The sequence below is a fragment of the Pholis gunnellus genome (genome assembly GCF_910591455.1).
Source record: "Pholis gunnellus genome assembly, chromosome: 18".
Taxonomy (NCBI): domain Eukaryota; kingdom Metazoa; phylum Chordata; class Actinopteri; order Perciformes; family Pholidae; genus Pholis; species Pholis gunnellus.
Genome location: NC_136545.1, coordinates 14,909,030 through 14,936,113, shown reverse-complemented (window position 1 = coordinate 14,936,113; position 27,084 = coordinate 14,909,030). Strand labels below are relative to the sequence as shown.

The 27,084-nt window shown below is 45.1% G+C and overlaps 1 protein-coding gene across 1 annotated transcript; it reads left to right on the top strand.

Moving 5' to 3' along the window:
• The first annotated feature begins 7,394 nt into the window (after window positions 1–7,394).
• smad7 (SMAD family member 7) lies at window positions 7,395–24,926 on the top strand. The gene is made up of 4 exons (XM_079179463.1): window positions 7,395–8,797; window positions 9,802–9,855; window positions 13,428–13,499; window positions 24,034–24,926. The coding sequence occupies exons 1-4, from the start codon at window positions 8,332–8,334 to the stop codon at window positions 24,570–24,572; spliced, it is 1,131 nt and encodes a 376-aa protein (XP_079035589.1). The 5' UTR covers window positions 7,395–8,331; the 3' UTR covers window positions 24,573–24,926.
• Window positions 24,927–27,084: the final 2,158 nt, after the last annotated feature.

Sequence of the window (27,084 nt, the reverse complement as noted above, 5' to 3'; positions counted from 1 at the left end):
CCGTAGGAACGGCTTTAAAAGTCACATAGCTCTACTGTAGCGTTTCTCATCTATATTTTACACTATTTTTCTATTTTTGAGTTGTTGAGTTACTTTGCTCAAATTCTTTCTAGGTCACCGGTCGTTGACCTTTTAACATGGAGCTGCTTAACACATCACAAGACAGGAGCTGACCTAGGATAAAAGGTAAGAGGTGATTCTTTTTTAGCCACGCTAGCAGTGCGGCCTTCTGGATGATAATGTCGGTCTGTTGGTCAGCCTGTCCACCACTTTGATCAACTATTGGATAAATGGATATTAAATTGTGTACTGATATTTGTGATTTGCACCACCGGCAGGTCTTTCACTGGTGAAATCAACACCTTCTTGATGGATTGGCACAACCGTTTTCTGTACAGACATTCATGGTTCCAAGAGGATGTACTCTAATGCTTTTGGTGAGCCCCCGTCACTTCCTCTGGCACAATCATTAAGTTGTGGTTTTGAGTGAACTTGTAGATTGATATTCATGTCTCCATAAGAATGCTCTTTAATAGCTTTGGTGATACTCTAACTTTGTATATAGCGCTAGCATTTAAACTTTATTTGTCAAATATCTGCCAAACTATTGACTTTCCCATCAGCCCCAGTTTTCCTTTTTTGTCGAGTGCATGCTAACATGTATGCTAACATGCATGCATGCGGAAGTTTTTGCCTAAAGGGTGATGTGAGAGCTTGTAGAGGAGTGGAATGGAAAAGGTTCATCCTCTGGGGAATATGAATGTGCTCATTACATCTCATGGCAATCTACCAAGCGTGTTGATGTTTCTTAGAAGAAGATATTTGGGCATGATGGTGAAGCCTGGGGAATATTTGAGAGGTCACCAAAAACATCCAGACCACATATAAACTAGACTTCAACATTAGGTTTGAGATATCTTGTTCCATCCATTTAGCCTCGGCACTCTTATATGTAGACCAATTACACGCGAGCAGATCTTCAAAATTATTTCACACTAATGGCCTATAAAGAGAACTGGGTCACCGAGGCCTCTAGCTACTTTGATACAATGGCACAAATTGAATCCCTGAACACAAACCATATTAAAGGAAAGTGAATGTAAAATGACCTGTTCTTTACAGCGTCCTCCACTGGGTAAAGCTTTTATCAAACAGCAGCTTATAAACATGAACCCAGTTTGAAAAGATGTTTTCATAAAAACCCTTTCAATGAGAGAAAACCTTGCAAACAAAACCAGAGATCAACGACTTCTTTGGGATCAAACTTTTGATCCCAAAGAAGTTGGTGATCAAAGTTCGGTGGTTATACATAACCAGCCCATATTATACAAGTTCTGTCCTATGAGTGTCTAGGTGTCCACATTGACAACTCTGTAAACTTGGAATATTCATGTTGAATCAGGTAATCAGTGTAAGGAGTAACTGCTACTTACCGGAGTGCTGAAGTTAGGTGACATATAATTCAACATAGACTTTTTGTTTCACATGGAGCACAAACAGCGGTCTCTTGGGTGCAAGACCGGTTTTTGTTTGACCTTCTGTCCTGCCATGTGTGGGGTTTTGTGGTCTTTATACTTCCTGGTTCAAGATTACGTAGATTAAATACATGTTTATTTTGTGGTACATCTGAAAACATTTATTTTCGCAGGTATAGCTAAGAACGCTGTATGAGAACAGCCTGCTGTATTGCCTGTTTTTTATTTTCTGCACTCTTTAATGTCTTTTGTTTGCTTGTGCTCGTGGAGTAAAGTATATATCTATCTATCCGGGTAAAGAAATGTTCTTCCGGGGGGGGAAGAGACATGAATACAATTCTAGTTTTGGTCGGTAAGGATAGCAGCAAAAGGCCTGAATCCTCTGATATATCTACGGTTGGTATATTCACTCAGCCGGCCCCTTCAATGCACTTTATAATTGCTATTGATGGTTTGCTACCTATTAATTTTTAACAAGTATGTAAATGTATGATTCAGTTGTGTGGGGTGTAAAACAACACATTGATTCATCATAATGCATCAGTCTGAGTTTGATCCATTTGAAAAGTTTGGATCGATAAAAAGCGATTAATATTGTATTGCGGTGTTTCTTTTTATTGATTGGCTGCTGTCTGCAGGCTGTGATGTGTTTCTGGTTCAGTTTCCTTCTTTCACTCACAGAACTACAAACGGAGCTGCTGTTGCTTGAAAGTTTTGAACTGGAAGGTTTAAATGTGTTTAATTTTACTGATTCTATTTAGTATGTTTTTAAAATAAAATACATTTTGAAAGAAATCTAAATTTAAGTTCTCTAAAAAGGAAATGTTTAATTCTTGTTTTACGTTTGTGATAAAACCGTAGAAATGTTTACGTGTGACTTAATAAACCATAATGTAACAGCAGCACAAGTAGTGACGGGCCATAAAATCACCAAAGTCACTCAGTTAAAGAAGTCCCACAGCAATACTGTCCTAAAGTTACTTAACATTATCCACAAAGCTGAGAAAGGCTGCGTTTTATTGCTCATAAAGTCAGCTTTTAGTTTGCGAGAGGAAGAATGTGTTATTTCTGCTTTCACAAATGACATAGTTTAGCCTTTAAGATAGACCGTATAATGTCTATAAGCTGTGAGCAGTTTAATCAAAGAGCAACGTTGCCTCTCAGATTGTTACAGTTGAAACGTTCAAGGTCTGAAGATGTAAAACTATCCAATATTTTACAATGAAGGCAGGACATTGAATAAAATAGTTTTCCCGCTTATATTATTAACAATCTCACCGCCCCTCAGATGTACATTGCGGCGTCCAGGTTGCGAACCACTGCCTTCAGACACACACATTTATTTTCCTTTATGTCATTTTTGTATAACAGTAAAAAAACATGAATTTCATTAATTCATGTTTTTAGTCAAATTTGGCACCCGAACCGCGTGATGTGTATGTACTATATTTACAGATAACAAACCTGGGAATCCTTGTTGGAACTCAGTTTATCTATATCTATGTGTAACTTATAGGGACGTATTGTGACTGAACGTATTATTAATTCTGAAATAATGCTTCGATGCTGTCAGTGGCAACAGCATGTAGACTTCTTTGATGGATGTCGAGGATTAATTTGCATTCAGCATTTTGCTTAGAGTAGTTTTTTGATTATGCTTTGCTATTTGGATAAATGAATCCTATAATGGACATTAGCCTTTAACAAACATTTAAAACATTCCTTTCTAGAAATCAGTAACATCTTATATTTGCAGTATATGTCCTTCAGCTTATAAATATGTTTTATTTTCCCCCAGTTTTTATACTATATATGATTTTCATACTACATTTTACTGTATGTTTTGTTTAACAGCTAAAACAATTAGCTGAAAAATCGATTAGCCTATGGACAGAAAATTAATCAGCAACTATTTTCATTATTGATTTATTGCTAAAGTAATTTTTCAACATAACATTCCTGATTTGCGGAATCTCAGTTGTGAGTATTTTCTCTTGCATCTGCCAAAATAATGTGATGACATGCCCTCAGGCTTTTGGAGATTGCAACAGGGCGTTTTTAAACATTTTCTGACATTTAATAGACCAAACGATTAATCGATGATAATCTTTTGCCCTACTGCTTGTCTTTGAATGCCCTCGCCTGCTGTTCAGATAATGTCTGTGATTTGAACCGAGAGGATCTCTCTTTTCCTGCACCCTGAGGTGTGACATCATTGACCAAATATGTTCTTGAGCTTTTCTGTTCACATCGTAATGTTTCACTTTGTGTTGTTGTTTTTTTAGTTCGACAGCATGTTTGAGGACAGGACATCACCTTCCCCTCTCTCTCTCATTATGGTGCAACCACAGCTGGAGACATTAATAGATTATTTTCCACACAATATATTTAGAACAGAAGCACAGCCAGCTTCTGGCTTTTCACCCCAGATTGTTATAATTTGTTTAATTATGCAGTGACATCCACCAATGTATGCGTTCTGACACGATATCAGATGTGAAAGTGGTGAAAAAATTAATTCCATGCTATCTTTTTAATTAAACTTGTCTTATTTTTATTGTTCTTATCTAAGCAACGAAGAGCTTCCTGTGTGCCATCTTCAGCCTATTCTGATCACTGTGGTTCAGACAGAGTGAGCCTCTTTAATTGCATATGCATGACCCCTTGTCTAGAGGCAGACACTGTGTCAATAAATTATAGTAAAGGCCAAGACTGCTATCTAGAATATTAATCATCATTCTGCTGCTATAAGGCTGTTTTTCCACTTTGCATGGCCTCTTTTGAATCAGCTCTGTGGGCTTTATGATAGAATATAGTTGGGCCATATATCATGCTGGAATTCAAAATGAAATTGTTTTACTCAAAATGTTAAAATTCATAGAAAAAGTGTTATTATTTATCGGGAAAAAGTCCCAGTAACACCTCGTTTAATATGTCAGTAATTTTATACTGAGATACAAATGTATACTAATGCAGTTTTGTAAATATTCTAGAAAAATAAATTGAGAAACAAGTTATGGACCAAACAACCAGGGAAGAATTCCCTTTTATTCTTTCTTTTTTTTTTACAAAATCATATAAAAAAGCCAATTAAGCCGGGAAGCTGTGCTGCTCATTGATTTGCAACATTGCCCATAATGTCCCACTACAACCAGAGATATTAAATGGAGATATATATATACTTTGATAAAACCTGTATGACAAAATCTCTGACCATTGACTATTTATATCATCTGACAGTATACATCATCATATGGTCCACCTTTGAGGGACTGCATGTACAATATTTGTATGGCAGCACAGGTCAGTTCTGTCGCTGCATCATAATCATGGGCACAATTAGATGTTCCAGTTAGAACAGTTTAAATTGGGTTACATGATTAAGTAATACCAAGTTAGCAATATTATATGTTCACATGTTCACAACATGTTTACGTGTTTCGTGGAAAGTGGTGACACTTGATATCCAGCCCCCTCACCACCCTTATAAGTTTCATACAATCCCTAATAAATAAGGGGTTCACAACCCTTTTAGCATAAAGACCCATAGTTTAAGAAACAGAACACTATATAATTAGCCCATGCAGCTGAATTCATTATTTTGTTAATGTTGTATTTGTTTTAGGCAGGGTTTAAAACATGTAAAGACCAGGGTTGTGGCACAAACATGGTGATGCAAAAATGTTCAAGAGAACTCCGTCCTGCACCTTTATTCAGGCCACTTTGCAGACAGACTCCTGCAGCCAGACTGAAATGGAAAACGGTTAGACAAAATTGGCTACTTCCTGGAGTGTGGAGAATAGTCACGCACGCACACACACACACACACACACACACACACACACACACACACACACACACACACACACACACACACGTACACAATCAAAGGGAAAGGCCAGGAAATGTAGAGAGAGAGAGAGAGAGAGAGAGAGAGAGAGAGAGAGAGAGAGAGAGAGATAGAGGACAATGTGCGTCTGCAGTCACTTCCACAATCCCTCTGACAGACCTTTTCCCCTGACTGATTGCTTCCAGACTACCTTAAAAAGCGACGCAGTCCTCTGAACCGTTTGGGCTCTTGCGCTGCGCTCTTGCGGCGCCAGTGGGGGATCCTGGGACAATGTGGGGATGAGCAGTTGACTACCCCCATCCACGTACACACACACACACACACACACACACACACACACACGACCCTGCACATCTCATCATTATCAGCCATCCACCCCCTCTGCCCTGCAGCGACACTGGCTCACTGACACATTTACATACTGCTGCCTGCACCTCCTCCCCTGGACTACTGTCTGTCTAGGGAACTCAATTAGGCTCCGGAGGAGACACACGCATACGCATTAGAAAAAAAGGCATTCATGTTAATGCGGCTCAGTGTGACTGAGGGCCTCTGGAAGTGCATGTGGTCCTCTGCAGCCACACATAATGTGGGTCTCATCTGCTGTTTAAAATTGGATTATTTCAACAGAGTTTGATGTGTTTATACGGTTCTGGTTAATGGTTCATAAAATGCAATATGCATCATTGCCAATAAGTTTAATAGGAGAACAGTGTAGCCATTTATCTGATCAGTACCATTTTATTATAGCTTTATGTAGGCTACAACTATACAAACTTTAAAAAAAACTAAACAGTTTGGTAGTGAAGCCTATGTCTTTGTCTATCACACTTCACATGATACCGTAAATTGATCAAATCAATCCATTGCGCCTGTCACAATAAATGTGGATTTAGCTGATAGACGGTATAAAGTGGGCAGATCCTACTGCAGGCTTGGAAGGAAATGGATCCTCAGTCGATCGAGCGTTTTACTGGATAAATAAAGAAAGCCGGACACCATTGTGTTGTTAATTCAGACAGACAAACTCAAAGGACACTTGGGATTGCACCATCTGAAAGACAAACGTCCAGAGGGCGGCAGCAGCGCGCTCTCATCTGTGTTTCGGACATGTTAAAGGTTGTCCTTGTCGCCCTAAGTAGAGACTCGCAGGCACAAGCACGCTCTCGCTCCTTCGTGGCCTCTTTGTTTGTAGTCGAAGACACCAGCTACATTTATTAAAACCAAACCTGTGCAAGGTCCAACTACAACCTGAGCAGCTGTAGAGTTTAGTGGTGGCGCAAGCGTTGCCTGAAAAGCCATGATCAGGGCAAAACACCCAATGTGGAACCAGGGAAAACTATACAGATCGATGCACTTTCAGAATAGCAACATGTTTTATGATGAGATTGGAAGGACTTTGTCGTCCATGTTTAAAATATATTGATTTTCATCTCCATTAATAGCTACACACTGTTAACATGCATACTTTCTTTAATAGGCATGAATATAATAAAACACTGAGAGATCAGACATCAACAGCACTAAAATGACCAAAAGCTGCAAATCTATAAGTTGTGTCCTTTTGCTTAACTCCCGTGTCATTAAAGCTCGTTGGATAGAGTGTACAAACGAATAATAATAATAAGCTTTAATAAGGTACAGAGGGCCTCTTCAATAGATTCATCTTTCTCAATCTGACCGCTTCACAAGGTTTAACAGACATGACTTGAATTGAGTTTATTTTAGCCTGTAACTGCTTTAGTTTCCCAACCTCGTCCTCGTATTCTCAATGTTACACTCTTTCAACTTTTTCTGGGAAAAAAATGTTAACTTTCCTACTCCTTTTTGGCTGTATGTGTGTGTGTGTGTGTGTGTGTGTATGTGTGTGTGTGTGCTCGCGTGTGTGCGTGTGCGCTGTGAGCTCTACTTGATCTGTTGTTTGCGCAACACAATCACATTTCTTTTAAGCGACAGGGTGTCTAGACACACACGTGACCGGGCGCGTCAATGCGCACTGGAGACTGGAGACGGAGCAAGGGCACCCAAGCCATCCGCCTCATTTGCAGACAGAGAGCCTTCCACCCCCCCTCGAGATCACACGTCGGCTCGCTTTTCCTTCCACACTCGGACACGGAAACTTCGTGTGAGATACGAGGTTGGATTATTTAATCTTAGAGGATTCGACTACTAAAATAGGACTCGAGGCTCGGTGCGCGGACGTAACCCGAGGGGTCTCTCTCGCTTTTCCGCCAGGCTTTCAAACGCAACTCTACTCGGGTGAGAGAATCAGCCCTGGATTTGCTCACTGCTCTCTTTGGACGAAGGCTCACTCTTGCCAGCAGACCACATCCTCTGCAGACGAGTGGCATATTAAGACTATAACAGATTTATATATTGTTAAAAGCCTCCGCGAGCCTGCTGGAGAGCCCTACTCCGTGCAGTCGGATCAAGGATTTTGTGGATTAATGCTCTTGAAGACGCGGCGGCGAGCTTCGGTTTTCATGGGATAATTGTGATAGCGTTTAGGCTTTAATTAGGCCCCAGTTTTGTCTAATTTCCACCACAGCTGATTCGCAAAAGATAGACCGATGTTTGACACTGTTTCATGCTGAAAATCGGAACTTGTTTTAAAGGGGGTCAGCTCACAGCGCTGTAGGCTGCACATCACCACGGGAATAATTGTGCACACATTCGGGCTATGCTGGGTGTGTTGTAGCCGAGCTGTATAAACTACTAGATTCATTTGTATAGGCTAGTCTCAACCGCCTGGATATGATGGTTGTTTATCCCCCGAGGAAAAGCTGACTGTCCCGGGAACCCCGACTGCTTTCCAGTGATCAAGTCTGTAGGAGAAGGCAACAGAGACTGGCGTATGCTACAGATTTCCTCTGCTTATCCAGCACCCGGTTCTTCCACCGTATTTTCTCAGGCTGCTTGTCATTGCCTGGACTCGGATCCCGGAATCTTCATGATTTGCGGACACCATGCTCGTTTTTTAGCCGGGGAACCCTCTTTTCGTCCCGCATGTTTAGGACCAAACGATCGGGGCTCGTCCGGCGACTCTGGAGGAGCCGTGCGCCCGTGGAGGGCGACGGGGAGACGGATAGAGGGACGCATGGCTCCGGGGGCTGCTGCATGGGCAAAACGACAAAGGTGGCCAAGTCCAACGCCGGGTCGGAGGCTGAATTGAAGGCGTTGACCCACTCGATACTGAAAAAGATCAAAGAGAAACAATTAGAGGTGCTTTTGCAGGCGGTGGAGTCCAAGGGGGGTGTCCGAAGCCCTTGCTTGCTCCTGCCCAGCAAAGTGGACGCCAAAGTGGGTCAACAGTCTTACTCTCTCCCCATGCTGCTCTACAAAGTGTTCAGGTGGCCGGACCTCAGGCATTCCTCGGAGCTGAAGAGGCTGTCTTGCTGTGAATCCTACGGGAAAATCAACCCAGAGCTCGTTTGCTGCAACCCGCACCACATGAGTAGACTTTGTGAACTCGGTGAGCTGGATTATTTCAATAACCTCATTCTCACGACAGAAAGAAAAAGTTCTGAAATAGCGTTTATTTCTCTGGTGGTCGGGCCTCATTTTAAAATCAAGTATACACCCAGTCACCGTGCCATTGTGCCAAATAATTACCAGACTGTTAATTAGCCTAATTCAAATGACATCACCTCTCTTGGCATAGTTGTCTCGAGCTTCTTCCATAAGGTCAAACTTGACCGATGTAAGAAGGGTCCTCTTCATATATCCGGCAGTAGGACTATAGTGTCATTCAATTTGAATTTGCATATTATATTGCATGTTATATTGAAATAGTCACATCTGAAATACCTATCTTTCCCCCATCAAATTATTATTGTGACTTATTGATTGTTTGTGTTTTTATATTCTAAATGGGTTGCTTTCTTAATTAGGCTGCATTCTGTCTTTAACATGTGTTTTTGTTGGCGCGTGAGAAGTGCCAAAGCACTTACGAGCTGTTTAGTCCACCTTAAATCAGGATCTCTTTTTTTACAACTTCATCAGAAGCCCCGCTTTTTAAACAAACAGCCCATCTGCTGTTTCAACATTTCACAATTGGCATTTCCAAAGTGCAAAGCAGACTCATCCAGGGCTTTACAGTCTTTCCACGGTGAAGTTTCCAGGGCCTGTGTATGTATGTGTGTGTGCGTGTGTGTGTGTGTGTGTGTGTGTGTGTGTGTGTGCTGGCTGGCTTGCTTGCTTGCTTGGCGTCCCAGGCCAAAAGAGGCCCGTATCTCAGTTTGTCCTAGACGCTGATAGTGGCCCTCCTGGCGCCAGGCGGCCCCCTGTTTATCTGCCTGCCAATGAAAGGCAATAGCCGCCCGGCCGGCCTCACTGCCTGCCTCTCCAGGCTGAGCTGACAGACACAAAACCTTTTCCCAGTAGAATGGCAACTCTTATCATAAAGTTAAGATCTCTCCCTTGTTTTTTTTGTTTTTTTTGCTCATGTTCTGCTCATTTTTTCCCCACTCCATGCAGAGTCTCCTCCTCCTCCATATTCGCGCTATCCCATGGACTATCTTAAACCACCAGGTGAGCTTAATATACACATACATAAAGGCATATGTTCCCCCCCCCCCCCCTTCAAAACATGCACATCTTAAAGTCCATTCATAAATGTTTACATGTTGATTAGCATAACGCTTGCATATGTTCTCACACACTTCCTCTGTTGTGTGTACGGAAACGGCTCCCATGTTATGTTGTGATTTATGATAGCGGTGGAGTGTCTGGCCGGGCAGTTCCAGCATGGCTGGCAGCCAGGGCAAGGCAGCACAAAGTTGAGATACCAGCTATAGACAGACTGGCATGTCACCAGGGGCATAGTGTGTGTCTGATTGGTGGGTGGGGGCGGGGTTGTTTGTGTGTCCATTTATCTATTGTGAATCGCAGCACAGACAGCGGCGTCTTTGGAGCCAGCAGCCATTTATCAGCTGAATTAATCATCAGATTAAGGTTACGGATTTGTCTATGTATATATATATATATATATATATATGTGTGTGTGAGTGTGCCACCGTCCCACGTCTCTGTTTGGGTGCGTTTTGTTTTGGGGATCGGTAGAGTTTGCATGTGCCGGTTTAATTTCGTCCACTGACCTTCCAACTCCCCCTCCTCCCCCCTAAGAAGCTTCGGTCTTGCTTAATTGTTTTCTCCCTCCACCTGTGCCAGACTCCACACGCTGCTGTGGTTGTCATCCTGTTCCCCAGTGCTGGAAAGTGGCACCGAGTTATGTCATCGCCTTCAAAGTATGTTAGATTTCAGGCTATAAACAGAATAGTGCGAGACTGGGGAAGAAGAGAAGGAGATGAGGATCCTCGTGTCACGGAGCGGGGGACAAATACGTAAAATGCAGTGTATATATATATATATATATTTTTCTTGCTTCTTTGCTCATTTGCGTCTATGTGGCTGCCTGTCAGTGCAGGAATAGCTCGGAGCGGAACAATGACCGGTCAGTCGACGAGCCAGCCAGTTAAGTCAGGAGAAGGAGAAAGTGGCTTTCAGTGAGTGGAAACAATAGGAAGTCATTGCAGCTGCAGCTGTGGTTCTTCAAAGCCCCCCCCCCCCCCCCCCCCCCCCCACCCCCCCCCCCCCCCCCCCCCCCTGCCGTCTTCATTGACCAGGCTTTCGCGATACTGTTTCACCTGAAAGCATTTTTTAGAGCCTTAAATACAAGCAGAATTAATCTGAAACATTCCTCTTCATACTCAACCCTCCCCCTGATGAGGCGTCTGTCTCCGGGTAGAGCCAGCGTAGCGTCTTTTATGCGAGTTCAGTTGGAAACATTCCAGTGATAAAAGGAAGCAAGGAGGTAAATAGGAAATGCAAGCTGGATGCAGACAAAGGAAATGATTATACACCCCATGTTACCACCCTGCTTCCCCTCTCAAAGCAAACTGCAAAAACTTGAATTGGTTCGACTGTGTGGGAATTCATTATCGCCAACAAGAACAGAAGGAGGCAAGAGAAATATCACCATGTTGCTCCCAAGTAGAGCTTTTATACTTTAAAAAGGGAAGTTTGCCTTTCTTTAAAGTGAAATTTTAGTATTTAAGTGAGTCACCTGTCATGCTATTTCCTCATTCAGTCAGTGCAGCTGCTGTTGTGGTTAATCAAAGGAGTGTCTGTCTGTCTGTCTGTCTGTCTGGCGAAGGAGGGTGTAAGACAACATATATTAATAGGACAATGGAGCAGGCTGGAGGGTACAGACAAACACACAGAGGACAGATGAGCTTATCATGCAGAAAGACAGTGGGGGTTGGGGGTGGGGGGTGGGGGGGGGGGGGGGGGGGTCCCCAGTGGCCTCTGGGAGCTGTCAATCATCAATTCCATCTCATTACTGGAGGCTATTCCAATTTTCTCTTCTCCTCTATGTATTTGCTTTATTTTAAGCTGTGTTAAATCATCGTGACATGTAGAAAATCTGCATTGATAACTTTCAGAAGGCAATGAGGCGTTACTGAAGCGGAAGAGCGCTGGATTTTATGATTCTGGTTTTATGATTCCACTGAGCAGGAAGTGGGGTTATGTGTGTCAGGGTGCCCGTCCGCCGCGGCAGCGGGCGGCCAGCATGAAAGCAGCCGAAAACGTAGAAACGCTACCTTGTTTCAGCTCTGGGGAATATAAATCACACACTGTTTAGCTCTTTCTCTCTGATGCCCCCATCGGCCCGTGTGGGTCAGCTGTGAACTGTTGCCCAGGAGACCAGGGCAAAGGCTGCTGGCAGCCAATGAAAGCGAGGCATGGGCTTGGGCTATGCCCGTGTATCTCGTTACTGGGACCACAAGCAGCACGGGCCACGTCTGGACGGGTAAAGGGTGGCACGGATGAGGGCTCGCAGTGAAACCGCTCCGGATGCTGTTACTTGTTAGCTACTGCGGCCCTGCTCGGTCAAACCGGAGGCCAACGAGACACTCGGTTAGCTGGAGAGTGGAAGTATTCAACAGAAATACCCTCCTCCTCCTCGCCGTATGTGGATTAAATACACACTGAACCTCCCTATATTTCTTCTGTTTGCATCAGCTGTATTTGTTACAAAACACCTCAGATTAGAGCAACTTCAATTAGATGGTAATTTTTGCTCTTGAAGCTACGCGCTTTAATGCAGCGGTGACGTGCGACGCATGCAATGAGTGGAGGCGATCCCCGCCGCACAGTGCGGTTGAATGGATAGAAGGTGCAGCGCAGCGTTGACGTGCAGCAAGAGGAATGTATCGTTAGCGAATACCAAGCTACCAGCAGCAGCTCCGCAGCAGAGCTAGCCTGCTCCCAGCGGTGCGCTGCTCCATTCACTCCGCAGCAGAGCTAGCCTGCTCCCAGCGGTGCGCTGCTCCATTCACCGCACACAGTGTTCTTTTTTTTTTTGTTAAAGCTCCATTCAGGTGTCATGTTGAAACAAGTCTACATTACAAGCCTTAGTGGGAGTTAAGCATTGACATACAAAGAGAGGGTAGAGTAAGAGAGTAGTTTTTGTTTTGTTGGTGAACAGCTTTCAAGGCCTTTCTAAGCGCCTCTCCGCCAAGGCAGCCACAAACTCGTACACGTATAACTTGATGTAGAAGCAATTCTGATACACACCGTTGCTGTTGGTGTTAAGGCTCATGTTTATCTGCCTGACAGAAAAACAGGAGCAGGAAAAACCTTACGAGACCAGAGCAGTTTGAGATCTCTTTTATAAAAGGAAACGCACATTTGATTATTGAGCGGGGATGAGAAGTCTCCAGGCCGAAACCTTCCCTCAGTCTTCAGCAGAAAGAATACAGCTCCTTCCAGATCAGTAGCTCGTCTACGCAGAGATGCAGGGCTAACGCTCCTCCTGAAGCAGTGGCTTATGGGGGATTATCAGGGGTGTAAGAAACTCTCTGTAAGTCTTCCCTGTGTGTGTGCGTGTGTGTGTGTGTGTGTGTGTGTGTGTGTGTGTGTGAGAGAGAGAGTGTGAGCTTCATCGTCAGCGTCTTCATTAGGCATTGATTTCACCGGAGTGATTGACGGTCTCACAGCTGCTGCTTTGCCTTCTCCCCTCACTCACACACACACACACACACACTCACACGCACACGCAGAGTGCTAATTCAAAGTCTCTCCTTCTCTCTCTCCATCAGATTCTCCAGACTCTGGACCGTCATCCAGTGATACTGGGGGAACGACATACTCGGCCCCTGTGGGGCTTTCAGGTAAATATTACTACCAATATGATTTCCCCATTGTTTTCTACCATCCCTTCCTTTTCAAAGTCATATTATTTTCCTCCTACGTTTTCTTCTCCTTCTCCATGGCATTCCTTTCAACACACACACTCATATTCCCTCTATACTTGTGATGATGAGGCGCTGATTGTGGGGGCCCCTGCTTCCCCTCTGTAATAAAAAAAAAAAAAAAAAAGCCAGTGAAGGAGGGTGGTGTGTTTCTCCCACATCCACATAAATTCCTCCCTCCTGGCTCTTTGAACAACGCTCCTCTCTTCTCATCTTCCTCTTCTCCCTTTCCGTGTTATGCTGTAATGGAAGACAAACACGGCGAACAGTTGTTTGGAGAAGAATATGCCCTATGCGTGCGGTATTGTGGGAAAAAAGAAATAGCAGCAAAGAGAGGCTTCGACTGACATGCGAGTGTTTGTTTGGGTGTGTTTGTGCGTACAGGGGATGTCTTTGTGGACAGTTAACTCTCCTCTGGGCTCTGTGTGTGGATAAGAGCGAGACACAGGCGCCTTTCTTTCGTCCATCTCTCATGCAGGACGTGTTTCGGGCTTCCTCGGCTTTTCTCCCGTAATCCCCTTTGGCAGCGCTGCCTTCCTTACCCAGTGCCCTGTCCGCAGGCTACAGAATAAGATGGTGTTCACGAGAGAGGGAGGTTTGCTCTCCACTGCCTGAGATTGCTCTGTGCTGTTCTCTGCTTTCCTTGGCCTCAGATGGTTCTCATTACTGGGCCTTTTAAAGCCTGTTTTATGTCAGTTGGTGTTCGCTGCCCATTCCCCCTCTCCCTCCTTTGTTTAGTGGTAGGGGGGTTAGCTTGACTGCCTGCATGTGTGTGTGTGTGTGTGTGTCCTTAGATGGGGGGAAGAGATTGGAGCAGTGCTTACAAGAACAGAGGAACTAAAAATCAGTCTCTCCTCTCCTCCTTCCTCTCCTCTCCTCCACACCTTCAGATGGACACCAAAGTCCTCCCTGTGTGCGTTAACTAAAGACACATTTTAGACCCGGTTCAAACTGTGAAACCCTAGAACTGGAGTCTTAACAGGCGCCCCCATGCTCCCTCCCTTACTCCTTCCCTCCCTCAGCAAGGCGTACCCTCCTCCTCCTCCTCCTCCTCCCCTGTTTTCCCTCCTGGCGAGGATGACATGGCAGCGGCGGCCAGTGCTCCAGTGAATGGGCCTCCTCAGTAAAAGCAGTAGAGGTAGAAAGGCCAGGGCGGGATGGCCGAAGCTCTCTGCCCTCATGATTTCCCTGGCAAGCCAAGAAAAAAGAAAAAGAAAAAGGCTGCTCCATTTCTCCCCCTGCCCTCCCTCCATCTCTCCCTGCTTCCCTCCATTGCTCCCTCCCTCTGGGGCCCTGACAAAAGAAACATGGCTCTCCCAGAGGCCCGCTGCTGACCTTCTAATTCACTCACTCTGCCCTTTTTATGTTCTTCTCCAGACATATTTACAGAGAGGAAGAAGGAAGAGAGATGAGGGTGGCTTTGAGGGAAGGCGAAGACTTGTAGTCGGCAAGAGTTGTGCTGTTGCTTTTCTTCGTTGTAGTTGAATAATTAGTACATTTAGAAAAAGCCTGAGTGAACTGGTAAAGCAGCTTTAGAAAGAGCTCATTCATCTACAAAACGCAGTTCAGACAGCGCTGATGAGATAACATCCTGCTTTTACACATTTCCTTTTTTTTTTATTCTACTTGTTTATCCATCTTGAAAAAATCCAAGACCATTCAGGCTGGAAGGAGTTAAGTGAGCTGCGACAGCGACAAGCGCAAATGCAAACTAGGCTGCCTGCCAGGCTACCAGCTCCAAAGCTCCTCTCGCTGGCTCACGTCATCAGCTTGGAACAGAGCAGAGAGGAGGGAAGAGGAGCAGGAGAGGGGGTGGTTGGGGGGGGGGGGGGGGGGGGGGGGGTCGATGGCTGCAGGCCTGGAGCTGGGAGTCGGGGTGCTGGTTTGCGTTGGCGTGAGGGCTTGGCACAGAGGTTTAGGTTCACCCAGGAACTGAAGGGAGAGATCAAGAGAGAGATTTGGAAATGGGAGATCGGGTCAGGGTTAAGAGGGCGCTGGATTGTTGGTTATGAATCTGTGGGGTGTTAAGTAATATTTAAACTTGTTAGAGACTAGGTGGTTTAGGAGCAGCTCTGGTAGCACCCACGTAGCCAGATGTCCCATCTTGTCAAGCTCAAAGAAGTCTGGAACGAGTTGTTTTCAATAAAAGACCTCTGTGGGCTTGATGGGACAGAGGTGCAGTCCAGTGCTGCTACGAAGGCCTCAGTTATGGTACCAATACCAAAACAATACTTTCACCGAACAAAAGAATCCAAATGTTCTCACATGTTTATTGTTGTCTAATCACAATCATCCGTTCAATAACTTGAATTGAGACTGGAACAATCTGATGAAAGATGAAGTAATCTGTTTGATAGTATTTGACAAACAGCGATAGTAAGTATTAGGGATCAATACCCAGCCATAGTGTGTACGTGCTTTTAATCTTCATTAAAGTGAGTTATAGTTTCTGGATGTGTAGCATCGGTGTGTGTGTGTGTGTGTGTGTGTGTGTTGGTGGCGTGCCTGATGGTGCCAGCGGGGACCGACCCGGAGTGTCTGTGTGTAAGAGGATCCAGTCAGGCTGCGGTGACATGTACGCACATACACACACGCACACACACACACACGCATTTTCACACATACACACAGACGGGCAGATAGAATGACCTGGTGCGAGCCCTGGCGCACGGCCGACTGTCACACAGGCGCTTCCTCCCACTGCAGGTTAAATTTAGGCCCAGTTGTATTCTTATACCACCGGCCAGTCACCTCGTCGGCCAACCCTTTCAGTCAGTCAATTAGTCATCCGGTGAATCGGCTGGAGGTATAACCTTCACCAGGAGCTCTGACAGAGATTAAATTTAGTCGTGGCACCTCAGCTCATTAAATCAAACTAGTTCTTGCTGCCCAGAAGAAACGGCCCATTTTTGGTGTAAATGCAGTGGGGGGGGGGGGAATATATATTGCATAACTAAGACACAATCTTCAAATTTAATGGGAAGCTAACTTTCACCAATCAACAGCTCCAGTCAGAAACAGAGCGCCCTCAGTCTCCCTCCTCTCTCTCTCTCGGCATTCCTGCCTTGTTTGGGTTAGCGGGCAAAAGGAAAGGGCTGCGCAGGATATGACCTCATGTCTTTGAGGAAAAGGGGAGCGGACAGGGAGGCAGCCGAGGCCTCTTCTTGACGGAAAACAAACACTGGAGTGCACCGACTAGAAAGGAGGGAGGGAGTTAAATGAAGAAGAAAGAAATAGAACATTTTTTTTTCTACAAAGATAGAAATCTACATGCATCCTATTACATCCTGGCATACTTGATATGGCAACAGAGAAAATGAACACCATGAAACTCTGTCTCTGCTTTTGGTTGAAACTTGATTGTTTTTTTTTTTTTTGCTCGAACAGTAAGAGGAAGGAATGAAGTAGGGAGAGAAGATGGCGGCTTTGGGTGGAGGGAGAGATGGCCGGCAGCTCTGCTCTGTTCTCTGTAATTTGGAGGCTGTGTGTTCAGCCAGCGAGTTGAGCAGAGCAGAGCCGGGCCACTCCGAGCCGGGGCCAGGATCTCTCATTACTCCCCACTTCCTCTCCTTGCGCGGCAGCCAAGCCGCCTCTTGGCAAGGGACTTAATTTTGGTTTTGGCCGTCCTCTGTTCCCCACCCTGTGTCATTATGCTGCACAAATCGAAAAAACAGCACGTGGAGACAGTGGAGGATGGAGAGAAGGGGAAAAAGAGAGGAGAGGAAAGAGGAAAGCGCGCCTAGCTTGTTTGGGTTTGTGCTGAAGGCTTTATCAGATTGAGATGCTTCACGTTGTGTTCTTAGCGTATCATCGAGATGGCATTTACCGTTTGAAAACGTAGAAAACCTACCGTAACATCAGCCAGTTGATTGGAAGGTGGACTATGCAGATTTGGCTCCGAGCCAGAGCTGGAGGGAAGCCCAGAACAAGATGGACATTGTTTTGGTTTGCAGTCACTCTGTGGAAGTGGATTTTGACATTACCTCAATGTATGAAGATATGAAAGAGGGACAGAGTGTGTGTGTGTGTGTGTGTGTGTGTGTGTGTGTGTGTGTGTGTGTGTGTGTGTGTGTGTGTGTGTGTGTGTGTGTGTGTGTGTGTGTGAAGGAGAAAGAGGAAGAGAGGGAGAAAACCCTCCTTTAACAGGATAAAGACGGAAATCGAAATAAGTGGAGACACTTTTCTGTGTGTGTGTGTGTGTGTGTGTGTGTGTGTGTGTGTGTGTGTGTGTGTGTGTGTGTGTGTGTGTGTGTGTGTGTGTGTGTGTGTGTGTGTGTGTGTGTGTGTGTGTGTGTGTGTGTGTGTGTGTGTGTGTGTGTGTGTCAGTTTGTCTTTTGTGATCTCAAACGGGTTGGGTGCGAGTGTCTTTATCTCAGCGACAGACTGAGCCCTGGCAGTAGCCACAACTCCATCACAGACCACAGTGCCGGCGTAGCGTCACATTCGCAGACATACAGAGGTTCATACATTTTGAAAACAAAGACAAAAACACAACAAAAGCTCAGATTGCGCACACACAACTGGCTCTGCCGGTTGTCTGCCTTCTCTGTTCGCCTGTGTCTCTGTTATTTAGTTCCCACGGTGTTTTATCACTACGACAATGAGGGTGATTGTTCGGCTTGTCTATCCATCGGTCCTTAGTAAGTGATCCTCTGACTTGTGTGTTTGCGAAAGGGGGCTGACGACATCATTACGGCCCGCCTGGCACCTTGCGTCCCACTAGCTAGTGTTTATTTGTCCCGTCACCCTGGGAAAGCTGGGCTGCAGGGGATCATTGTGTACGGGTGTGTGTGTGAGGGTCAGCATGATGAAGTGTTGGAATAATAACTCTGCAGGAGTGGGAAGGAGGTGTTGCAGGGGAATAAAATGTCCTTCAGAAAGAAAGGTAGCGTGCTGTAGTTTTACGATAACGTGGATCCAAATGGAAGATGCTGCCCAATTAATTATGAAACGTTCCTGTATTTTAATCTCAAACTTGAGATAAACACCGGGCCTGAGCAGCATCTAGATATGTGGATCATGTAATTATAGCAGAAGCTTCCACTCAGACAAAATTATACTGTAGGCGGAGGCTTTAGGAAAACATGCGCCATTTCTCCTCCTTATCTTCTCCCGGTTGTGGCCGGATGGTTCAAGTTAGACGTTAGTTATGGCGTGTCTGCAACTCATTCTCTCTATCTGTGTTTCTGCAAGGAGTCAGATCTGCAGATAGGGAAACTGTGCCACTCCCCTGTGTGGGTTTCCTGCCATCAGGGCTTTTTTAGGGTTTCCTGAAGTGGGGGGGAAGGACTTAACACCGCATACGTAACCTGCCACCCTAAAGAAGAGCTTCCTATCTTAGCTACTACCCTTTTCTCTATCTGTCTATTCATCTCCCTGCTAGGACTAAACAATATGTAATTTCTTCTTCTTCTTCAGAGTTGTCACTTTGCAAAGGAGGCACTTTAACAAGGCATTAGAAAGATATGATTGCTTGAGGGTAGCAGCTCAAGGCTACTTTAGCCGCTACTAACATAACGCACTTGAATTTCCAAGCAAACTGATTTGCATTGTGGGCAATGTAGGCGCCAGGTTTTTTAAGAGAAACAGTGCAGTCCAGTCTGATTTTATGACATTTTAGTTGCTCTTCTTACAGACATGACAGGTACCCAATCGAAACCAAGACCAACCAGAAGCAGAATGACTCATTTCTCAAGTACAGTCTGAAACGTACAAAGCTATAGTGTATTGATATGAGACAAGGACACTCCTCTGTCTTCACTGCACAGAACAGCTGACCTTTTTTTTTTGTCTGAAGGGGTCGTCTGTCATTGAATAAGAAGAAAGTGAAGTGAACACAATGGCAACAAGCCCACTGTTTTACTTGTATTAACTTGAAAAAAATCAATGAGACCAAACGTTTTTTTTGTGAACACGGAGAGAGAGAGAGAGACAGAAACACAAACACACACACACACACACACACACATAGGGCTGAACATATACGGCGTGGCAGTGAGAACAAAAGGAATGTCTCCAGGGTGACCCTTAACCTTTGGAATAGACTTTCCCCGGCTGGAGAGAGGGTGTTGACTTAGAAAATAAGGCACCATGAAGAGTCTTTCCTTCCCCCTAGAGCTGTTGCCTTCATGTCTTCCCCATTCCTCTCCTCAGCTGCTGTGTGTGTGTGTGTGTCTGATGACGACAGGGTCATTACATGTCTGAGAGCGAGCAAGGCACAAACACACACACACACACACACACACACTCGCACATATAGGGCTCTCGGGGATCGATACGAGACTCGTTCTCAGGAGCCTCCTCACTATTTACCGATGTTGATAATGTTATGTCCAGGAGTGAAGGTTGAAAAGTGTGTGTGTGTGTGCAAGAGGGTGTAAGTCTATGACTGTGCTGACTTCTAAGTATAGTAGCGACCTGGTGTGTGTGTGTGTGTGTGTGTGTGTGTCCGTGTGGAGTCAGACAGAGGTAATGATTAACCTTTCCAGACTGGCCCTGCGAGAAGCACCCAGTCTGTCGTCGCCCTTCCCCCTCCCCTCCCTCCTCTCAGCCACCCCTCCTCCCCTCAACCTAGTCCAATTGTCTCAGCTAGCATGGCGTCCACTCTTTAAGACCTTGGACCATTAAAATCCACAGGGGAGCTAGTGGTGTGTGTCCCTTTGCCGAATGTGCCCTGCCTGTGCTGGGGTTTAAATATTTTGCATTGCACAGGGGCTTTATTTAATCACAGATATTTACAGTGTCCCCCCCCCCCCCCCCCCCCCTCGCAGACCATAAGCTGATCATCCATTAAATGCCTAGAAAACATGGCAGCAATATGCTGTTTTTGTGTGCACAGTGCTGCTTATGGCTAACATCCACATTAGCTTGCACCAGCTGCTTGTAGCAATTTCTTACATTGGAAAAAAACTGCTTGTAACCTTTTATCATTATTATAATCCATGATGATGTGATGCACACCAATCTGCTGCAGTATCTTTCAGCAATGGTCTATCAACATTTAGCTCTCGTCTTGCGTCATAGAGGAACAGCAGTCTTTTTTTGAGTTTATGCGTGTAGCCCCCATGGGAATAGCCAGACTGGGACAGACTGGCAGCAGACATCTGACTGGAGCAGAGCAGAAAAGGCCAGGGTGACAGATGGCCTCAGGCTGCCAGCTCGCCCGCTTATCTCCATCGAGGAGAAGCCCGAGACGCACAGGCTGAAAGGCCGCAGAGCAAACGAGCAGGTGGGGGCGGCAGACAGATAGATGGACTAATGCTCCGATAGGCAGACATCCAGAAAAGCAGACAGACACGCAGACAGATGTACAGACGAGCTATGTAAGTGTTCAGGGGCCAGAGCTGACGGAAACACGCCGCTCCAACGGCAGACGGACTCGGTGCAGACACTCTGACGACACTGTCTGACAAGCGCGCACACACACACACACACACACACACACACACACACACACACTATGTTAGAATCACCTGAAATAGTGTCGGAGCGTAACATGAGGAGCGTAACCAGCAGCCACACACAAACGCATGCAAAAACGCACGCAAAAACATGATGTGTTAAAAATGTAAATTCAGTTAAATGAGCCTTGCAACTTGGAACAAGGTGTGTCGTTACAGGGCCAGTCACATTAGTGTGTGTGTGTGTGTGTGTGTGTGTGTGTGTGGTTCTGTCTCCAGCAGCATTACTCATGAGGTGTAAGCTCATCTGCTGTCAGGACAAGCTGTGAACATATTCTTCACAAGGCTGCGCCCCACAGATGGAGGAGTCTGTCTGTCTGTCTTTTTCTCTGGTGATATACCGAACAAAATAACTTTAGTTTCCAGTCGTTCTCTTATCTAACCGTTGCTGTGCTTTTTTACACTTATTCTCCGCTACATTTCAGAAGGAAATATTGTACTTTTTACACTTTTTTTGTTCTACTCGGCCGGTGAAAGCACTGGCTTGTGGCACGGGAGGAAGTTTTCCAAAGTCTGAGATGATGTCATTATCATGGTTAACTCAGTTTGGACTATAAACTATAACAGAAAGCCTGTGTATGGTATCAGTCGGGGAAGGTCTAAAAAAATAAGGCTATAGAGTTGCATTGTGGGAAGTGTAGGATCAAGTGTTTTTTGGAGCTTGACCCATACTAGGAATTAGATATCCTGATGGATTATTGACTTTAACCATTCTTTGTTTAATCTCTCTCCAGCAAGACAGGACATGCAATTTATATTTTCTACATCGTGGTATTGCAACTTTTACATGAGCATACTTCTTCTTCTGACCTTTTTCTGTTGGCCTCCATGTTTCCCCTCTGTTGTTTTTCAGTCTCTCTTCAGCCCTTTGCTTTTATCCTTCCCTTTGCGTTTCCTCTGTGGTTCTCACTTGCCACCAGTCAGAGTTTCTGAGAGGGGAGGAGATGAGAGGAGACGAGAGAGGGAGGGAGGGGAAGCGGGGCAGCTAGTGAAGTCCTGAATAGCAGGGTGTTTTCAGGCTGCAATGACAGGCTCAGACAGGCAGCCGCTCTAATGACCTCTGACGCCAGGCCCTGTCTCTCCCAGCAATAACAAAACACACACAGGGCCCCACAGGTGAGCTCCACCAGCAGGCCCTCTTGTCAGCTGTTAAGAAAGTCCAAAGCATCCTTCTTCTTATCAACCCTGGCTGTTCTTGTACGTACTTGTACAACAGACCCGAGAGCAAAGCTCGGCCAGGACCGGAGATTCTGTCTGACATCAGCCTGAGACACAAAAGACACTTTCTGTCTCTTATCTCGAAGATAAATGCTCCCCCCCCCCCCCCCCCCCCCCCCCCCCCATTTAGTCTAAGGTAGATAGCCGGGTACTTAGTTTCCCCAAGCACCCCATGAGGACGGATTTACGATAAACTCCCCGAGGCTAGGCTCTGACCAACTTCAAAGAACACAGCCCCTCTTGTTTTATGGAAGGCATGCTTTCAGTTTTTCTCCCCCCCCCCCTTCCCTCCCCTCCTGTCTGTTTCTGTCTATCTTCTCCTAGTGTTGTCTTTTTTTTCCCCCCCTTCTTCTCCCTGCGTCTAATGAAGGCTAATGACAGGCCGCGGTGAGTTCGCTCAGGCCGGCAGAGATCCTGCCGCATTAACGTTGCAGTTTGTCTCAGACGGGACCTTCCAAATTACCGGTTACATTCACAGCCACCGCCAGATGAAACGAGGAAGGAGGGGGGGGGAGGCTGGGAAGGACGGGGGCGACTGAAATCGCTCTGAGAGGGGCTCTGTTAATTTTTTCCCTCGCATATATTTCCTCTCTTCGAGCTTTCTTAACCCTTGAATGTGTCTTTCATCGGGGCTGTATTTGAGTGTATGTGTGTGTGTGTGTGTGTGTGTGTGTGTGTGAGTGAGTGAGTGGAGAGGAAGTATAAGAGATTGTTGAGCAGTTGATAGGAGTTTCGGCAATTAGGTGACGACCCTAAAAGCACAAGAGACGCTCAGAAATCAGGAGAGGAAGCAAAGTTGCAAAAGTAACAGTCAAAATATGTGAAAAGCATTCCTTCTCTTCCCCACCCCGCCCCCTCTTTCTTTCCTCTCGCGCTCTCTCTGTCTCCCTCTATTTCCCTTGCGCCTGACTGGCTCCTACTATTCTAGCTGGGAGTAGCTGGGAGCCAGATTTCTGTGGAATAGAGATATGAAGTGGGAGAGGAACGGCGCAGGAGGCACACTAAAGGGAGACGAGAGAGAGAGAGGGAGGAGGGGGCGGGCGGGGGGGGGGGGGGGGGGGGGTTGGAAACTGGAGCATGGCCAATGCTACACTTCTTTTTACGCTCAGGGGAAACTTTAGACTGGAGAGGCCTAGCTTGTCAACGAATCAGACACCGGGGTTTGAGAGTTAACGGCCTGCCTTGCTCGTCAGCTAAACACCATGTGCCTCACCGAAGGCAGGGAATGGTTTATGTGTTTTATGTGAAAGTCACACATCTCGTCGCTCAGTTGAGCGCGGCCTCGTATCTTTTCGGCATCAAGTCAAAGACTTAGTTCAGAATTCCCTCCGGCAGGGTTGAAGCATGTTGCTGGAGAGGGATGATCAGGGCAAGTCTGCTGACGTCACTACATTGTTGGCCACGACGCTACGAAAATACAGCGAGCCAGACAGACGATAAGCATTTAATGCTTGGACAAATATTGTGCTGCGTGTGAATGCTGGCCTGCCAGTGTGTCTGAGTTGCTTCTGTTGTCTGAAGTCCAGGAATTCCAACATGATTTTCCCGTGCGGCAGAAATTGAGGATGACAGTTAAGTTTTGTCTCTTGACGACAGCAAATAGTTCGGTGTCGCTTTGTGCTTTTTATTTGACAGCCTCATCTTTTCCTCCTCTCCTCTCTCATTTTTCTTACTTCTGTTTTTTTTGTCTTTTTACCAACGTTTCAGCGTCGTCGTGTCCAACTGTGCGGCTTCCAACAAGTCTGACCATCTCCTTCTCTCTATGTTTCCTTTAGATTCCCTGGCATTGCAGGAGTCTGGTGATCGGGCCCATTGGTGCGTGGTGGCATACTGGGAGGAGAAGACACGTGTCGGGCGCCTCTACTCTGTCCAGGAGCCCTCTCTGGACATCTTCTATGATCTACCTCAGGGGAACGGCTTCTGTCTGGGCCAGCTCTGCTCCGACAACAAGTCCCAGCTGGTGCAGATGGTGCGGGCCAAGATTGGCTATGGCATCCAGCTGACGCGTGAGCCAGACGGGGTGTGGGTCTACAACCGCAGCTGCTACCCCATCTTCATTAAGTCGGCCACACTGGACAACCCGGACTCGCGCACGCTGCTGGTGCACAAGGTGTTCCCCGGTTTCTCCATCAAAGCTTTTGACTATGACAAAGCCGGCAGCCTGCAGAGGCCGAACGACCACGAGTTCACGCAGCAGCCTCGCACGGGCTTCACGGTGCAGATAAGCTTTGTGAAAGGCTGGGGACAGTGCTACACCAGACAGTTCATCAGTAGCTGCCCGTGCTGGTTGGAAGTCATCTTCAACACCCGATAGCAGCAGCTTTCCTCTTCTTCACCCTCCTCGCCTCTTCTGCCCCCTCACAAACAGACTACACCCCACTTTTCCTTTTTTTTGTTTCAGAGAGGTCCAAACAGAGAAAAAAAAAGTTTTAAAAGAAGAAGAAGAAGAAGAAAGTATAAAATTCTGACGGACTTTGTTTAATAAATGACTAAGATTTAATTAAATAAAATAAGAAGCGAAAATGTATTTTATGTTATATATAAATATATTATTAATTGTAAATATGAAGACGTTTTATATGCATCATTATTTATGTATTGTGCAATGTGTTGATGAGAAAAAGAAAATAAGATGCACTTTGCTTAATATAAATGCAAAACAAAGAAATGCCAAAATAAAAAAAAAAATACAGATAACATTTCTTGTCCGGTCTCTGTTTATCTTGAGGTTTTGTGGTGGTTTGATTCAGTTTTTCAATATTCTCTTTTGTTTCTGTGCATAATCCAAATGGGATTATTTCTCTAAAACCCTTCTAATTTAATTTTGGTGAAGAATATTGTCTCTTCATTATTACCAAATTCAACGTTGGCTGAACTTTGCCGAAGGTCTTTGATGTCATGTTGTGGTTCGTAAAAGCATTTCCCTCTGCGACAAAATGAGTCAGACTGTGACAGAGTCGTAACTCATTGTGCCTGTCCTTACAGGCTCATTACGCCGTTTACAATTGTCTGTTTTTTTTCGGAGTTATTTTAGGACCAATGTCCCTCTTCCCCTCTGTCATTAACCGACTGATGACATCACAGCCAGGAAGCCGTAATGACAAATTTCAGGAACCAATAAAGTCAACAGAGGGTCCAGCTTCCTGGAGGAGCCCTCTTTATTTTAATGGCTGATAAAAATAAAAGGAACATAACGAATCACACAAAAGAATTCGGTGCCACACCTGAGGAAATGAACATACTGGAAATATACTGGAAGATTACAACTTTATTTAGTCATCTTTGATATCGGATGAATGACCTGATTATGTGACTAGAGACGATGGCCTATTTATGACCTATTGCATTTCTAAAAACAATGCATAACATAATAGATTTCCTTGTAGCAAAACTGTTCTTTGTGTGTGTGTGTGTGCATGCGTGCATGTGTCTGTCTGGGCCGCGTCCTGTTGCTAGTCAGATGGGTGTCTGTGAAGAGGATTACTACTGTAAGCCTGGTTTACCCACACACACTGTCTCAAAGACCTACATTTACAAGACCCACTTTCCACGCAATCCAACCCCCATCCTCCTCTCTGTTCAACAGCGCTCTGAAAAACCTTGAATTTTATTTAGAATATGAGAGAGTAAACAACATATTTCGTGCCAATGACTCAGTGGTGGAGGCAGGACTGGAAGCATGTATGTGCACTTCCTCCCTGTTCCTTTAACCCGTCTTATGAAAGAGTTGAACAGCAATTTAAAAGAAAAACAATTTTCTCGTCCCTAAAATAGCCCAGCACAATTCATATTGTGCTTTTATATAATCGCCAAATCATTACTGAAAAAAGGACAATAACCCTTCATATTTGTGTGGTATAAGCTGATACATTATTAAGATTCAGACATAGAATAATAAACGTTAAAAGTCTCCCTGAGTAAACGCTTGTCCAAGGATACATATTAATATTCTTTCCCTTCTGTTTTATGGATGACTGTGCCCGGTGCATACATTATGTATCACTGTATTTACTATAAAACCCAGAAAGAAACTTTAGCGACAGAAGAAGATAAATTATTCAGAAAACATTAGAATATATCCCACCAGGGGGGTGGAGCCACACAACAGGACCCTGTTCCTTGACATCATGTACTTTAAACTCATGGCTGCCTGTATGTCCTCTCAACAATAATCCCCAACCCTGCTAATACAACTAAAGCAGCTCGAAGCTTTGTGTATGTGTATGTGTGTGTGTGTGTGTGGGAGAGAGGAATGGCGTAATACCCATGACTTCTCTCAGACAGGGTGACCCTGATTCTGCCCAACAATAATGCCATTGAAACTATTACAGATTTCACCAGCGTCTCTAGCCATCAGCACGGACATGTGTATTACACATGAAAGCTGTTCCAGTGAGCAGCTTCCAAGAAAAACACTTTGAGTGTTTGCATTTGACTATATCTAGGAAATAAATAAATAAAGGTTCTAGCTTTTTCTGGCTGTGCGAAGAAGACTTTGAATCACTGTTTTTACTGTCATATAAAGAAAGCGTATTTAACGTAAAGAAAAATAAAACATGAATGTTGAAGAAATACAAATAATAACATATTTTTTGTTTTATTTTGTATTATTCCTGGCTAAAATCCTTCCCATGGAATTTGTTTTATTTTATCATCCAAACCACCTATAGTTATCATTTTCATAAAGATATATAACAATTTATGTTATTATTTCGTTGTTTTTCTTTTAACCCAGTTTCCCTCATTTGGTGAAACAGCGCCCCTCTGGAGTGTAACGGCTGGCCCATGTTATTCAGCCTGTGTGGTGAGAAAGAGTATGACACTCT

What these genes read in the sequence shown, in the direction of transcription:
- smad7 (XM_079179463.1), top strand. Translation starts at nt 8,332, where the DNA reads ATGTTTAGGACCAAACGATCGGGGCTCGTCCGGCGACTCTGGAGGAGC. An exon ending in GGACTATCTTAAACCACCAG is followed by an intron (nt 9,856 to 13,427) that starts GTGAGCTTAATA and finishes TCTCTCCATCAG; the next exon opens with ATTCTCCAGACTCTGGACCG. An exon ending in GGCCCCTGTGGGGCTTTCAG is followed by an intron (nt 13,500 to 24,033) that starts GTAAATATTACT and finishes TGTTTCCTTTAG; the next exon opens with ATTCCCTGGCATTGCAGGAG.